General features: G+C 41.3%; 1 protein-coding gene across 1 annotated transcript in view; it reads left to right on the top strand.

Annotated features, from left to right (window-relative positions):
* Nucleotides 1-2,508: 2,508 nt before the first annotated feature.
* Nucleotides 2,509-15,286, top strand: part of sh2b2 (SH2B adaptor protein 2) — a 33,020-nt gene continuing 20,242 nt past the window's right edge. Inside the window, exons 1-4 of the mRNA XM_084127616.1 lie at nucleotides 2,509-2,643; nucleotides 9,615-10,509; nucleotides 14,381-14,482; nucleotides 14,579-14,670. Coding sequence (XP_083983742.1) covers nucleotides 9,646-10,509; nucleotides 14,381-14,482; nucleotides 14,579-14,670 — 1,058 coding nt within the window. The 5' untranslated portion in view covers nucleotides 2,509-2,643; nucleotides 9,615-9,645. The remainder of the gene's footprint in view (nucleotides 2,644-9,614; nucleotides 10,510-14,380; nucleotides 14,483-14,578; nucleotides 14,671-15,286) is intronic.

Below are 15,286 nucleotides of genomic sequence, written 5' to 3' on the forward strand. Positions count from 1 at the left end.
GCGTACCTGGATACGCAATGTGGAAGTGACCGCTTTTGAAAGGGAACTCCACTGCAAATCACAAATCCAACCACTGTGTACCAGCGGAGCTTTGCTGGCATCTAATGGGGGAAATCTGGCACTGCGCCCAAACAAAAGCTCAATGAAAGCTCATTTTTGGAACACTACACACACACACACACACACACACACACACACACACACTGAATTGTTCAAATCATTTGCACACACTTCTGTTGCTGTTGTAAATTCCATTGAGCGGTGCGAGCCCTCCTCTGTCTGACCCGCGGCAGTGTGTGTGTGTGTGTGTGTGTGTGTGTGGACTGAAGGAGGCGTGGCAGTGCTGTAGTGTTTCAGAAAGCACAGGTGACCCACTCTGTTGACCTCTGCTCCCCGTCAGCATCTCTGCTGCTTCAGTTCATCTGATTCCCTGTGACTGAGCTCTCAGCCCATGTGACCCGACTCAGCCAATCAGTGCGCCCGACGCCAAAGACTTACGATCTTCACTGTCTGCTGCTGTAGATTATCAGTCTTACTGCACACACTTGCGTGTTTAATCTGAGCAGTTTTGTTAGCCCCCAACGGCTCCTTCCAGGCAGCTAACCCTAACCTCAACCTTAAACCTACCCATCCCCTTGCTGCCTGGAAGGAGCCGTTGGGGGCTAACACACCAAACACCGTTTGATGTGAAATATTAACAGCAAAACCATAAGACTGAGGTGGTACCATGGGATCAGATGATAATGCCATACTGTATTCATGTAGGTCTGAAAAACATGGTGTTAATGAGATCTCAAACTCCAGTGAATAATGCTGAGCTTATCACAAACACAGATTAATGATTATAGCTTTGATTCTGCGTGTTTAAACAAACACGTGTGATGATGAACCTCTCAGACGCTCTATTCTTCTCTACTCTGTTCTTGTCTGGTTCAGTGAATGAATCTCAAACAACACATTTCACATGAGAGTGAGTAACAGCTCGACTCTGGCTCCAGTCGACACACAGAGTACGACGAGTGTTTGAGACGCTGAGCACATTCCCATGAATCCGTGTGTGTCGTATGATGAGAAAAGCACGTGTGTCTTTATGAACGTGTGGATTCTCTCTCCTCCCACAGTCCTTTGCGGCTCAGCGTTTCACACTGACATTCAAGGCAGACTGTTATATAATATGTGTGTGTGCGCTCTTGGGTCGAGACCGCATGCGTGTGCGATCTCAGATCTCAGAGTTTGTTTGGGGTCCTTCTGTGTTTCGATCGACACCAAAAACACTGAGGTCCCTTGCAGCGTTTCCTTTCTGGTTTGTTGCACATGGTTTGTCTTAAAGCACATTAAAAACACAGCATAGACATATAAACAACATTAAAAGCTGGATTTTCACCTCATGATTTGATCAAAAACAAGAGGTCTATGACACCTGGAGAAAGGCCAGCATCGCGACACACTAGTTTCATATAAATAGCATTTACTGCAAGGAAATATAAATAACCATTAATGAGGTAGAAATTAGCCCAGCATTTAGTCAAAATGAGCTAAATTTGGGTTAAATTTTTCAAACCAACCTGCTGGGTTAAAATGTGTATCCATCGCGCTGGGTTACTTTAACCCAGCATGTGTACTGTTATGTCCAGCGCTGGGTTGCCAAATGGGTTGTTTTTAAAGTCCACGTGAACCGGAAGTTGCAAACGACTTTTCTCCAGTGCTGTGACGTATTTCCCAGTGAAAGGGAATATTGAACAGAGGGCAGGGTTTTACTCTAGCGCTCCTCCTCTCCATCTCTCACTCATAGCAGGCTAACGGTTTGAGGGGAGTGGTTAAGCGTTTCCCAACCCAAGCCGTCAAACCTACGTCATCGGAGAAGGAACGCCATTCCAGACCGGAAGTAACTTTTCAGACTTTGATTAAAGATTACGACGGCAAACAATTTTTTTCTGTGTATTAACTTGCACGGATTAATTGTTCACCACAAGACTAGTAATATGCGCTAACAAAGTAAATAGGGTCAATTTTGATTTCAGTTGGACTTTAACCCAGCCATTTTAGAGTGAATATAGGTTTCCTCTCATGCTGATATGATTAGATGTGATAATTGCTGATGACGAGTTGATTGGATATTTCATTAGAACATGCTCCTCCCAAACTTTGTTAATGAAACATCATGCAGTGACCACATTTTTTAAGAAGACTTGGACATAATATTTCTCTTATAATTACTGTATTATAGTGAGAGCATACAGTATAGTAGCCTATTAGCATATGGCGTTCCAGTCAGTGTCTCCATGAACATACAGCAGCTGCAGTGTGTGTGTGTGTGTGTGTGTGTATCCACTCATGATGTGATCCCAGTGAGTCTCAGGCCTGATGGAGGAGGAGGAGGATGATGCTCTGAATCACCTTCACTCAATGGTGACCGATGACTTCATGACGTGGCCCATTTAAGGACCAATCAGAAATCGCGCGCTTCCCCTTTAAGAGCAGCTGCATTGCCTGGAGAATAGATGCGCGCGCCTGACGCGTCGTGTACCAGTCTGGATGGATGGATGATATAGCGATGCGATGTGCTGGACTCCTCCACAAACCCGCGGCGATGGACCTGGATTAACAGCACTGGCCTCACATGCAGTGACGCATTTAACGGAGGTGAGAATGGATGATGATGATGATGATGATGATGATTCAGCGCGCAGCGTTCACAGGACGCGTTCAAAAACGCGAGTCGGAGCGCAAGAAGAAGAACGCGTCCTGAATGAACGGCCCTTCGCACTCACTCACTATGCGCTGCTTTACCTGTGTCCAGTGTGCGTTTACGCGCTTTAATGTGGAGTAAGTGATGATTCAAGCAGTTATAGTGGGTCACAGTCGCTGGTTCTGGTTCAGTGTCGGTCATCATCTGGACAGTGTATAGTGTTGCGGTGTGTGTGTGTGTGTTATTGATTCAGGCCTCGTGCACCGGCTTCATTCACAGAGATTCACAGCATCATGCATCACCCACCCAATAACAGACAACCTGGAATAATCAAGTGATAAATAAACACACTGCACACACACACACACACACACACACAAGGCCCTTCTGTGGGTTTGAGGGGCCATAACATAAACATCCAGAACACCACTGCACACAAGGACGCCTTTTCAGCACCAAGATTTTAGGTTAAATTGACACTATACTCAATATGAAAATGTGTGTTTGATATGCTGTAACTGGTTGATATTTCTTTTTAATTATTCACCATTTTAATCACCTTTTAGCTTTCGCACTACACGAAAAAAAAAATGGTTTGACATTCATCATTACAAGTATAAATAAACAATGTAGTCGGTCTAATAATTCGAGGACATAGAAACTGCACGTGTAAGAATTATACAGACATGTTGAGTGAATGAAGTGTCACTTCTGTAAATAAAATGTGTGTAAATATTAATTTAGACTAGTCAAGCAAAAGTGGGGCAGAACTGTGTTTTCAGCGGCGTTCGAGGTCCTTCCTCATATTATTCCAAAAGTGTTTTCAAAGTTCGACAGTAAACTTGAATATCCACTAAGTAAACATTTCCATGACTTATTTTCTGTCAAACATGAGCATGCGTGTGTACACAAAACTCCTATTAATCTTTCAGAATATTCACAAAAACATAACCTAAAAGAGTCTTGAGTAGAAATCCAGCTGAAGTGTGTTTTATTGACTAAGCCAAGCCGTCCTGTTTCACACACCCGTCGTCAAACACCCCAGGAGCCAGTCATTGAAATCCTCTCAGCCTCCTTTTATCCAATAATGAGGAAGTTTAAATCACCTGGAGATGTTAAAGTGTTAGTTCACCCAAAAATGAAAATTCTGTCATTAATTTCTCAGCCTCGTGTCGTTCCAAACCCGTAAGACTTTCCTTCATCTTCAGAGCACAAATGAAGATATTTTAAATTAAACCTGTCTATTCACCAGAAACTCTGATGCTTCTAAACCTTGATGAAGAGATGGTGAAATAAACCCATACGGAGCGGTTTAATCCAAGTCTTCTGAAGACACATTTAATTAAAGTCCCCCTGATGTCAATCAGTTTATCCCTTAAAACTCATCTTTGATCACCAGAATGACTTGAATCATGAATCTGGAAAATACTGAGGTGCAAATAGTATTTTTACATGGAATATATCGCTATTAAAATATGCTATTTTCGCTTGGTGTAAATAGCCGCCGCCATAAAAACTGTGTATTATTAGGATGTGTCCCCCGAGAGCTTTGACACACTTCACACACTGCTGATAGTCTGTTGGAGCATCACAATAAAGTGTTCGCAGATACTAATCAGACAGTCTACTGATACTCTAATGACTTCTAGTTACTTCATGTCTGAAGTGGACCATCGAAATACAGCGTTAGCAACATTTTTATTCTTCCAAATGTTTCAATTAAAGGTTCGATTTTTGTGACTATTTTGAAAAGTTGAAGATACATGTTTCCAGTGTTTCCAGTGTTGGTGTGTGGTGCTGTGTTGTTCTGTGTGTCAGTGTAACTCTCTTGTCTTATTCTCAGACAGATGCTGGTGTGTGTGTCTCTGCAGTCGGTGTGTGTGTCTCTGCAGTCGGTGTGTGTGTCTCTGCAGTCGGTGTCATTCTCTGCTTTATGATTGGAAAGTAAATCCACTGTCCAGAGAGAAGAGAGCGCTGTGTGTCTGTGTCAGGACAGGCATTAGTAACACATAGGCTATATATGGCTTAGTCACATAACACGGCCAGTACAGTAACTCATTACAGTAGTAGGGATGTGCATTTATTTAGCATGACAAACTTGCTTTGATGTAGAAAATAGATAAACACAGATGTCACTCAAGCCAAGAGAGCAGATGCTTTGGTTAACGTGATCTTGCAGTAGCTTCTGCGTTGTTCTTCTTCTGCTGTTTCTCTGTGCTGTAACATTTACTCAATGCATGTTGAGTAAGTGTTGCATGTATGTTCTGTGGTCGATGCATTTCGGTAGTGTGGGTTCGGCATGATGTGGTTTCAAATATTGCACACATTTCCTTTAGACTTCCAAGCATCCATGATGATAACATGTGTTTGTGATCAGTGCAGGAATACAGTCCTGCTTTGGCAGTCATAAGTATGTTCAGATATAATAGATCTTATATGATCATGTTCATATTTAGGCTTCATTCACTGATGTTCTGACGAGGTGAAACTTTCCTTTCTCAGTTTCATTTTTATCAAGCATTTTAAAAGTTACATTTAATACTAGTGTCAATATTAACCAAAGCTATGACCATCCATAAAAAAAGAAATAATAAAAAAAAAATATATATATATCTCTTGATGTTGTGAATTATGATCTAAACAAAATGTTTCAAAACCACATTAAATTGACTTGCTTGGAAAATTACCCTCATGCATATTGTAAAGATGCTCATGTGTGTTTGTGATGGATTTTCTCTGATTGTTGTTTTCCGACCACATTTGGTTGATTTTGCTTTTAGATATTAAAAGAATATTTTTAGGTCATTCTGAGGTCACTCAGCCCCCCCACATGATCCAAATTCACCCAAAATAGTCTCGTTCATTTGTGCTTCGTTTGTGCTGGTAAAAGTGTAGTTTGTGCTGCGTCAGGTTTGCGGATCACAGGATGTGTGAATGTAACACAAACTCTAAGGTAAGTGTTTTTACTTACTGTATATTGTTTTGTTAACCCTTGTGTTATGTTGGAATTCTGTGCACTCCCCTTATGGTCCGGGTCAAATTGACCCGCATTGGATTCAATACAATTCCTCAAAAATCACACTATGAAAAACAACAAAGATTCAGGTACAAACTGTAAACTTTTAATATCAACATTTGTCAAATATTCCAAACAATATATATCTGATGATATGATTTAATGAAAATGTTTTTTAACCATTTTTTAAAACTGTTTTGCTTTGACAAAATTTGAATATACATTATATTTATATATATTTGAATATACATTTTCTTTTTTTTCTTTTTTTTTTCTTTTTTTTTGCTTAGAACATCATAACTGAACAATTAATCAATTAATCTGAGCTAATTTTTCCTGCAGTCTATGTCGAAGTCTCAAGATATTTCAGATATCTTGAATATATAAATGAGAGCTTATTTTACTATCTGCGTCTGTCAAAGATTTTCATTTGTAATTTGCAATTAACTCTGAACACCATGATGTAGCTTTTTCAAGTGTGTTTGGTTTGGGTTAGAGCACTTTTAGATACACTTACACTTTAGAACTGGAGTTGATGCCCAGTTGATACATAAAATAAATGTTTTTATGTTGTGTCTGTACAGTTGCTTTTGAATAGCCTATGGGGGTCAAATTGACCTGCGAACATCACAAACGTAATAGTAATTTTGTTTGTATATGTCAAAAAAAACAAACACCAGCATGTTGAAACTTTGCATGCATGTTCATGAAGATAAATGCAAAAAAGTCACAAAATATCAAAAAAAAAAAAAGATTTAATATTATTTCAGGTAGCTTGAAAAAATAAATGATAGGTAATTTTTACCATCTGTGGCCGACAAAATATTTTTCTGTATTGAAATAAGTGTGGAAAACCTAATTTTTTAGCTTCATAAGGTAGTAAAAAAATAAAATAACAAAGTATAACCAAGACATGTTATTATTTTGGGTCCGTACAGTTGCCTTAGAGCGTTAAAATATGCGGGTCAAATTGACCCGCGAACATCACGAAAGGAACAGTAATTTTGTTTGTATATGTCAAAAAACACCAGCATGTTGAAACTTTGCATGCATGTTCATGATGATAAATGAGAAAAAGTCACAAAATATCAAGAAAAAAAACATAGGTTAACCAGTATTTCCAGCAACTATAAAATCTAAACGGGTCAAATTGACCCGCAACATAACACAAGGGTTAATAACATAATATGAACATTGTCATAAATACACGCACCATAATCAGTTTGCTGTGTTTATACATACATAGGCTGTGTGTGTGTGTGTGTGTGTGTGTGTGTGTGTGTGTGTGTGTGTGTGTGTGTGTGTGTAGGCCTATACAGTACGGGTCAAAAGATTGGATTATTATTTTTTTATTTTTTTAAAGGTCTCTTAAGCTCACCAAGGCTGATTTTTTTTTTGGATCAAACATACACTAATATTGTGAAATATTATTACACTTTAAAATAGCTTTTCTTGTTTTAATATAATTAAATATAATTTAATATAATTAATTCTGTTTTAATATAATTGAAATGTAATTTATTCCTGTGATGTCAAAGCTGAATTTTCTGTATCATTACTCCAGTTTTCAATGTCACATGAATCTTCAGAAATCACAGTAAAATGTTGATTTTGTGTTCAATTATTATCAATGAATTTGGATCATGTGGGGGCTGAGTGACCTCAGAATGACCTAAAAATTAGGGATGTCCCGATCAGGTTTTTTTGCCCTCGAGTCCGAGTCCGAGTCATTTGATTTTAAGTATCTGCCGATACCGAGTCCCGATCCGATACTTCTATAATGCAAAAAAAAAAAGAATAAAGAAGAGCGAAAAAAACAGATCCAGGATGTTCCTTATTTTTTATTTAATTCACCTTATTTTAACATTCAACAACTCTGTTAACAAACAGAGCACTTCTGTGAGGTAGCTTGAACAATCAAGTAATAAATAAATTCTTCACTTTTGGACTTTAGTGCAACAGTAAATATTAAAAAAAGTCTAATATATAAACAAATAGCACCTCAACTTAAAATACCCGGCATGTAAACAAATAAAAAATAAAAGTGCCACAGTGTTTGCAAAGCCAGTAATGTGCTTTTAGGAACTGCACTCCTAACTCTCACACTGCACTGTTAAAACAGAGCGTGCAGCGCGTATTTTTTTCGCCGCCCATGTTAACAGATTAAACCAGGCTTTAGAGCATTCACACCGCGCGCAGAGGCGGCGCGGCAGTGCGTAGCAGAGCAGAGCAGAAGCAGCAGTGCCGTGATCGTTTCGGCGCCGAGTCTATTTTTGCTGCGCCGCTTTTGCTGAATTAAAGTGACAATACATTGATCATGGCCAAAATACACCGCAGTTTTATCCAAAAAGTGCATTGATGATATCTATTGTGTTTTAAACAGTCAATCAAATGACCAACAGCAATTTAAAAAGAAAACAAATGTCCAAAAACAAACTTGTTGCCATAACAATAAAAACAAAGATGAACCAAAAGTTATATAAATGAAATTATTAATAAAATAAGCTTCTTGACAAGTCTTTTCTCTTAAATGTATTTGAAAACGAAAAAAAGCAATGCCAACTTATCCATTATAGACTCTGTCAGACACTCTGTCTGTGTGTCCCACGGTTCAGCCGCGCGTGACAAATGCTGCCAGTATGAAAGCAAAACGCGCGTGTCCTGCTCCTGCTCACCATACGCACTGCTCCTGCGCTGCTTACACTCTAATAACGCGTGCAGTGTGAAACCGGCGTAACTCTGTGTCACCGCATAATAGAGGTGTTAAAAAATAATGAGAATATAAATACATATATATCCGAGTCCTGATCGGGAGGTAACGTCCGATTCCGATCGAGTCTGAAAACACGCGATCGGGCCCGATTTCCGATCACGTGATCGGATCGGGACATCCCTACTAAAAATATTCTTTTAATATCTAAAAAACCGAAGCAGCTCAAACGAAACTTTTTACAGCACAAACGACTGAGCCTATTTTGACGACGTTTTGCGTTGGGTGGGGGGCCAACTTCACGAAGGTCGTTAACCTAGGGAACAGCGATTAGTAGTTGTGTCCGAAACCACAGTGGACATAATTGAATGCACTTTTTTCAGTCCCACAATGCACTGCAATAACGAGTGTACAACCGATGTGCGCTCAACGGCTGTCCGACTCGTTTTTATTCACTCCTTCAAGTAAACAGTATTAGTGGACTAACGTAGGGAATCGTGAACGAGGGTTTAGGGGGCGATTTCGGATTCAGCCATATCCTGACATTTGTTATAGTTCTTGACCAGTAGGTGGCGCTGTTCCCAAACTGCTCAGATACCCTCAGGGCATGGTGGATATAACATAAAACCAAACCATTGCCCTGATTTAGATTTTCTGAAGATTGGGGAAGAAACCTGTTTCCCATGCAAGAACTATCCTTGTATGTAAAAAAGCTACATACATTTTGATCTACAAAAATTGTGATTTGATTGGACTGACCAGATTTAGGCCACATCCACACGAAGCCAGAGATTTCCCTATCCAATCTTTTTTTTGCCTCGTTCTCAAGAAATATCTGCGTACACACGAAACCACTGAAACCGGCTCAAAACAATGTAGTATATATGCCAGACCAGTATGTGGCGCTGTAATTCTGCCACAGAGATACACTAAAAATGGAGAAGAAGACTTGGAGCATGCGCACAAACCTTGCGCCCTGTAATCAATAATAATAATAGGCTCAGTAGCTTCTTCTTTTTTACCAAGAACTTTAGTGAACAATATTTAACAACCATTTGCAAATAATCAATTAGACTTGAAGGGGGCGATTTTTCTAGCAGCATCACTGTCCCACCGCAGTTGCGCTCAGACATCTGACAGGCCGTGACTCTCTGTTTTACTGACCTGTCTCTCTGTCTGTGTCTGTGTCTGTGTGCCAGTGGTTTGCCGGGGCATTGGCATGGCCTAGTAATGAACGGCGCCGGGGCTCCCAGCAGCCCGGAGCATAACTCCTGCACGCGGCCCGACTGGAAGGAGTTCTGTGAGCTTCACGCTCGAGCTTCCGCCGCAGATTTCGCCTACAAGTTCCGGCGTTTCATCAGCGAGAACCCCTGCTACGACTCGCCCGGTGCTGACGCCAGCTTCTCGCAACACTTCGCGCAACACTTCTTGACCTGCTTCTCTGCGGCCCTCGACCAGGTTCAAAGACTCGGCTCTCCGGGAGACTCCTCTGCCCCTCAGTACAGCATCGTGCCCTTTGTGGGCATACAGAGTTGCACGTTACCCTTCATCCACAACCTCTACCAGCGCCGCAAAGACGTGGGGGCGTCGAGCGAGTCGCTGGATAGCATGGACAGCGGAGGAGGCGGAGCCAGCGGACAGGAGCAGCAAACGCCAACTCGTAAGACGCCATCCGTGAGCCAGTCCAGAAGTTCGGAAGATGTGTCGCTGGGGCGTCGCAAGGCGCGCTTCAAGAAGGGCTTCTCCCTGCGCAACATGAGTCTGAGCGTGGTGGACGGGGTGAAGGAGATCTGGCACCGCAGGGCCTCCCCAGAACCGGACCCCTCGGGGGGCTCCAGGAGGACCAACGGAGCCGAGGCCATGGGGTCCGAGCACTGGAGCCAGAAGCTACGCCTGCCGCGGGCCTCTCAGGGCCACCGGGTGGAGCTGCTGGAGATCCAGAGGGAGGGCGCGCTCCGGTACATGGTGGCCGATGACACTCACTGCATGGGGGCGGGACAGTGGCAGAAGTGCCGGCTACTGCTGAGGAAGACGGCCGGCGCCTACCTGGACACGGGAGAGAAGTTCCAGCTCGAGTTCTACGTTCCACCAAAGGTACACGAGCTCTCTGATGAAGCCCTGATGTGTGTGTGTGTGTGTGTGTGACATTAGTAAGCAAGTGTATGAATTGGGGGAAGAATAACCAGGATCCCCATAGTGTCAGCCCAGATTCGGCTCACATCTGGTACACGTGGATTGCCGGAATCGGGCCGACACTATGTTTGCTGTGTGGGATATTAGTCTGTTATTTGCATGGGCAAAGTGAACAACTGAAAGGGTAAACTGGCCATCGAAGAGCTTGTGATGGGGCTCAGATTCAGACAATGAAGGTACAGGCTCGTATTAGACTTAAACAATCAAAAATTTAGATGAGAACGGTTGAGATAAGATAACAGGTAGAAATAAAAACAGTAGTGGGCAATGGCATAAGCCTTGTTTCCATTACCCTTCAAATTGCTCAAATTGAAATTGTGAATTGAAAATATGCATAATGAAAAAATATATCTCATAAAAGTTTTTACCCTCGCATTGAGGAGGTTTCTCAGGCAATTCGAAAAAGGAATATTTCGCAAAACTGCAATGGAAACTTTTTTACAGGTCACCTGACGTACGTAACAGTCGATCATTCTTTAAAGAGGGCGTGGTATGTTTGGACAGAAGACGAGACAGAGCTCTTCATTAAACTCTTAAAAGACAAAAGTATTACAGGAACTTTCCTTGCCATTAATGCTTGGATAACACGCCTACGTCTCCTTCCTTTAACAATAATAGCTAGTGCTGTGGCTGTGATGTACGTAAACCTACCAACATCCGTCGCCATGACTTTTGGATTGACTTATTGCGAGAGAGAAAAATTACGTTTTAGTCGCATAACATCGGTTAATGGAAACGCTGTCATTTCGCAATAGTTTTTTATCGACATTTCGAAAATATGTAATGGAAATGCAGCTATAGTAAAAGTAGCGTGCTATTAAATCATCAGGGGTCTCATTTATAAACGCCACTTCTGACGCATAAGTTGTGATTTATAAAAACAAACTTGACGGGAAAATTTGCGCACCTGCACGCAAACCCTGACCCATGCGTACGAACGTTTTGGAGACTGAGCAGTTTGGCGACACAGATGGTGAGCTGGAGTTAAGTGTCTTTTTGGTCACTTTTAGACAGAAACTCTAAAGAAAATTAAACATATACAGAAAGATAATACAAATATTATTTCACTCACCAAGCCTGTCACTTGAAGCAAATATCCATCCCTTCTTAAATGTCCGCGCCAGCGAGCGCGCTGGGCCGTTTAGTGAAACTGACGCAAATAACAGTTTAAATAAATAAAATAATGATTTAAAATATGTTTTACTTATGATATAAACATTTAGATTAAATATGCCATTCAAATTAATGGAGTTAAACACTTAAACATGAAATCATTACTGAGAAGTTACAACATTTTTTATATTCAAATTCAATCAATAGAAATATTTGTTGTGGATGCGATTGTTTTTTAACACTTTTCCTCTGGCATGCTGTGTTTTAATGTTTTAACCACAGAGATCATGATAATACCAGATTGTCTGAGAAAATAGTTTTGTGCAAATAATGCCCAAGGCCTATCTGTTTCCATTAAAAATATAAATCAATTAAAAATACAATTCGGCCAGTGGAAAAGATCGAGAAAAACTTTCTCTGAAATGTATTTTACACTATTTGATTTATGTATTCAAAAACAAGGCAAGGATAGACAACTACTTTAGATTTTTATTAATGTAATGTGTCTTGTACCGTTAAACGTTATCATGTGGATGAATAATCATATGCAAATGATATGCAGATGAGGATCTGCATAGTAAAACGAGGTGTTGTAAGCTTTATAAAGGATTTATAAGTGAATTCTGCGCAGGTTCTGGCGTACGAACTGTTTTATAAGTCTGAATATTTTTTTGCGTACGCCATTTTTGGCTTTCGGGCGCATTTACACTTTTAGTAAGGTTCCTACGCACAGTTTTATAAATGAGACCCCTGGACAGTAAATACAACCAAAATAGCAGAACTATATAGTAAATGGTAAATGCTGTAAGTAGTGCCTGAGTGTGTGAAGTGTCGCTGTGTTGTTCAGTAGTCTGGCTTGAGGATAAAAGCTGATCGTCAGTCTGGTGGTCCGTGATTGGATGCAACCGTATCTGCCAGACGGCAGTGTCACAAACAGCTGTTCAGCGGGGTGAGCTGATCCTTAATGATGTAAACTGATGTAAACTTCATTCTTTTAGTTGAAAAAACTTTGAAAAGCCAATAAAAAGAGATTTTGGGAAGCTGATGTCTGAGCAATTTTAGCATCATCCAATAAATGTGAGAAGCACTGGGTTAAGCTTTAGAGATCGGCTAGTTTTGGGGTCTTCTCATGTAGCCAGACCTTTGGCTAAACCGTCCACTTAGCCAGGAAAAGACTGCTCTTATGGTGGTGTTCAGGTGTGGGATTATCCGACAGGTCGTAGACTGGTGTGAAAAGAATTAATTAACTTTGTGTTTGTTTTAATATCTTTCAAAGATTTGATGGACCTCAACTCTAGAGAACAGTTTTTCTTTAAAAGAACTGATGGCAAACACTTGTGTGCTCTTGCTGCCAGAAGTAGAGTAACGCTAGCAAGTGCTTTTCCAGTTTCGACATGCCGTCTCAGGCTGAGATGGTGATATTCGTCAGGTAACTGAAGACTGAGGCGTTTGATTCTGCTTGGCATGAGGACAGTTGCTGTGGTTCATTAATAGTTGAGTTTATTCTTCTAACTCTGAGTTAATCCAGTGTTGCTATCAGGCATAAGATGGCTTCATGAATGAACAGATGAAACACACATATGTTAGCAGAAATGTTTTCTTCATTAAAATGAGTCAGACCCTCCCTTGATCCGGCCTCTTAAAATCCTGTTCCCACATTTTGGTTTGGGTTCAGAAGTGTTTAAAGGGATTTTGGGAAGCTGGTCTCAGAGCAATTTTAGTCCCTCAAGGCGGTAGTAATAACTTCCTCTTCCTGAACAAACTAAAGATAGGGTAAAAATAGAGGGTGAGTGAATATGCTTGCAGTGTATCATATCCTGACTGTCAGCCTCAACAGCCAGAAGTGTGTGAGATACAGAGAGAATGGGTTTGACGATTCTTGTGTTTTCCTTTTGCCTTGCATGAGACCTCGTCTTATAATCACTGAAACCAGCAGATGTAAACACCAGAAGTTTTAGAAGTGATGGTTGAAATACAGGGCTCACAGTAATCATGTCCCGTTCAGGCCAGCTGACATGCCTGCTGTGTTTTGTTAGTTTTTAAAAAAATATATTTTGCACTAATCTTTATTATGTGAATACATCAATATGTTTCTAAATATGCGAACTGTTCATCGTGATTTCAAAATAAACGTTTAAACCCTCGCTCTGAGTTTACATGTGGATATCAAAACATGTTTGTGTTCAGGAAGGTACAGTGGCTGTAGTATTTCTATCTTTGGCCTAGAAGTGGACAAATATTAAAGACTGAGTGAACATTTGAATTAAAATGTGGTTTGGCTAATATTAAACAAGGATTTAAACTGCTGGTAAAGTGTAACAACACTTTAGGCATTTGTTATAACACATAATGTAAGATGATTTATTTATACAAAGTATATTATGTATTTTAAGTGTTGTTTTATAAAACCATATGATTACTTGCTTTTGATACTTTAAAATGACTTAATATACATAATAACAATGAGACAAATAAAGGTCTTTGCTTAGGTTTATTTTTATTACCAAAAAAACAAACTGAAATAATCGTCAAAAATAATCGACCGATTACTTGATTACCAAAGTAATCATTAGTGACAGCCCTAATTGGCAGTGTGTGTGTGTGTGTGTGTGTGTGTGTGTGTTGGAATGGCATTGATTGTGTTGACGTGTGTTTGTAGTCATCTAAACCCAAAGTGAGCGTCCCTCTGTCTGCTATCGTGGAGGTGAGGACCACCATGCCTCTGGAGATGCCCGACAAAGACAACACGTTTGTGCTCAAGGTACCATCATCTCACACTCTCATACACACATCAGATATGTAGCTGTTCTCTGGGAAATGCAGGAATGTTGCCTATGTGTTGTCTTGTGGGTTGCAGGTAGAAAACGGTGCCGAGTACATTTTGGAGACCATCGACTCTCTGCAGAAGAACTCGTGGGTCGCAGACATCCAGGACTGCATAGACCCCGGGTAAACAGTTATCAGCGTCCTGACACACCTTCACTTCACACCTTTATGCTGCGTTCACACCAAACGCGAATAGCGCGTCAAATTCGCGTCTACCGCGTCTGGTTGGATACTTGAGCATTTTGAATCCATTCGCGCGTCCAGAGCGAAATCGATGTGCGTAAAAAGCAAAAGTTTGAAGGCGTCTGAGGCGACATCCGCTTCTTGTGGGAGGGCAAGTGCTAGGCGGTGGTCTGTTTGCAAGATGGCTGATGTTGATCGAGCATTCATCGAGAGAGTCACCGCTCTGTATTTGCTCTGGAGAGCAGAACATCGGCGTAGGGGTCATCATCGGCGTAGGGGTCATCGGCGTAGGGGTCATCATCGGCGTCATCATCGGCGTAGGGGTCATCGGCGTAGGGGTCATCAGCGGCGTAGGGGTCATCATCGGCGTAGGGGTCATCATCGCCGTAGGGGTCATCATCGGCGTAGGGGTCATCATCGGCGTAGGGGTCATCATCGGCGTAGGGGTCATCAGCGGCGTAGGGGTCATCATCGGCGTAAGGGTCATCATCGGCGTAGGGGTCATCATCGGCGTAGGGGTCATCATCGGCGTAGGGGTCATCATCGTTGTAGGGGT

This window comes from Abramis brama (genome assembly GCF_963993115.1).
Source record: "Abramis brama genome assembly, chromosome: 10".
Classification (NCBI taxonomy): domain Eukaryota; kingdom Metazoa; phylum Chordata; class Actinopteri; order Cypriniformes; family Leuciscidae; genus Abramis; species Abramis brama.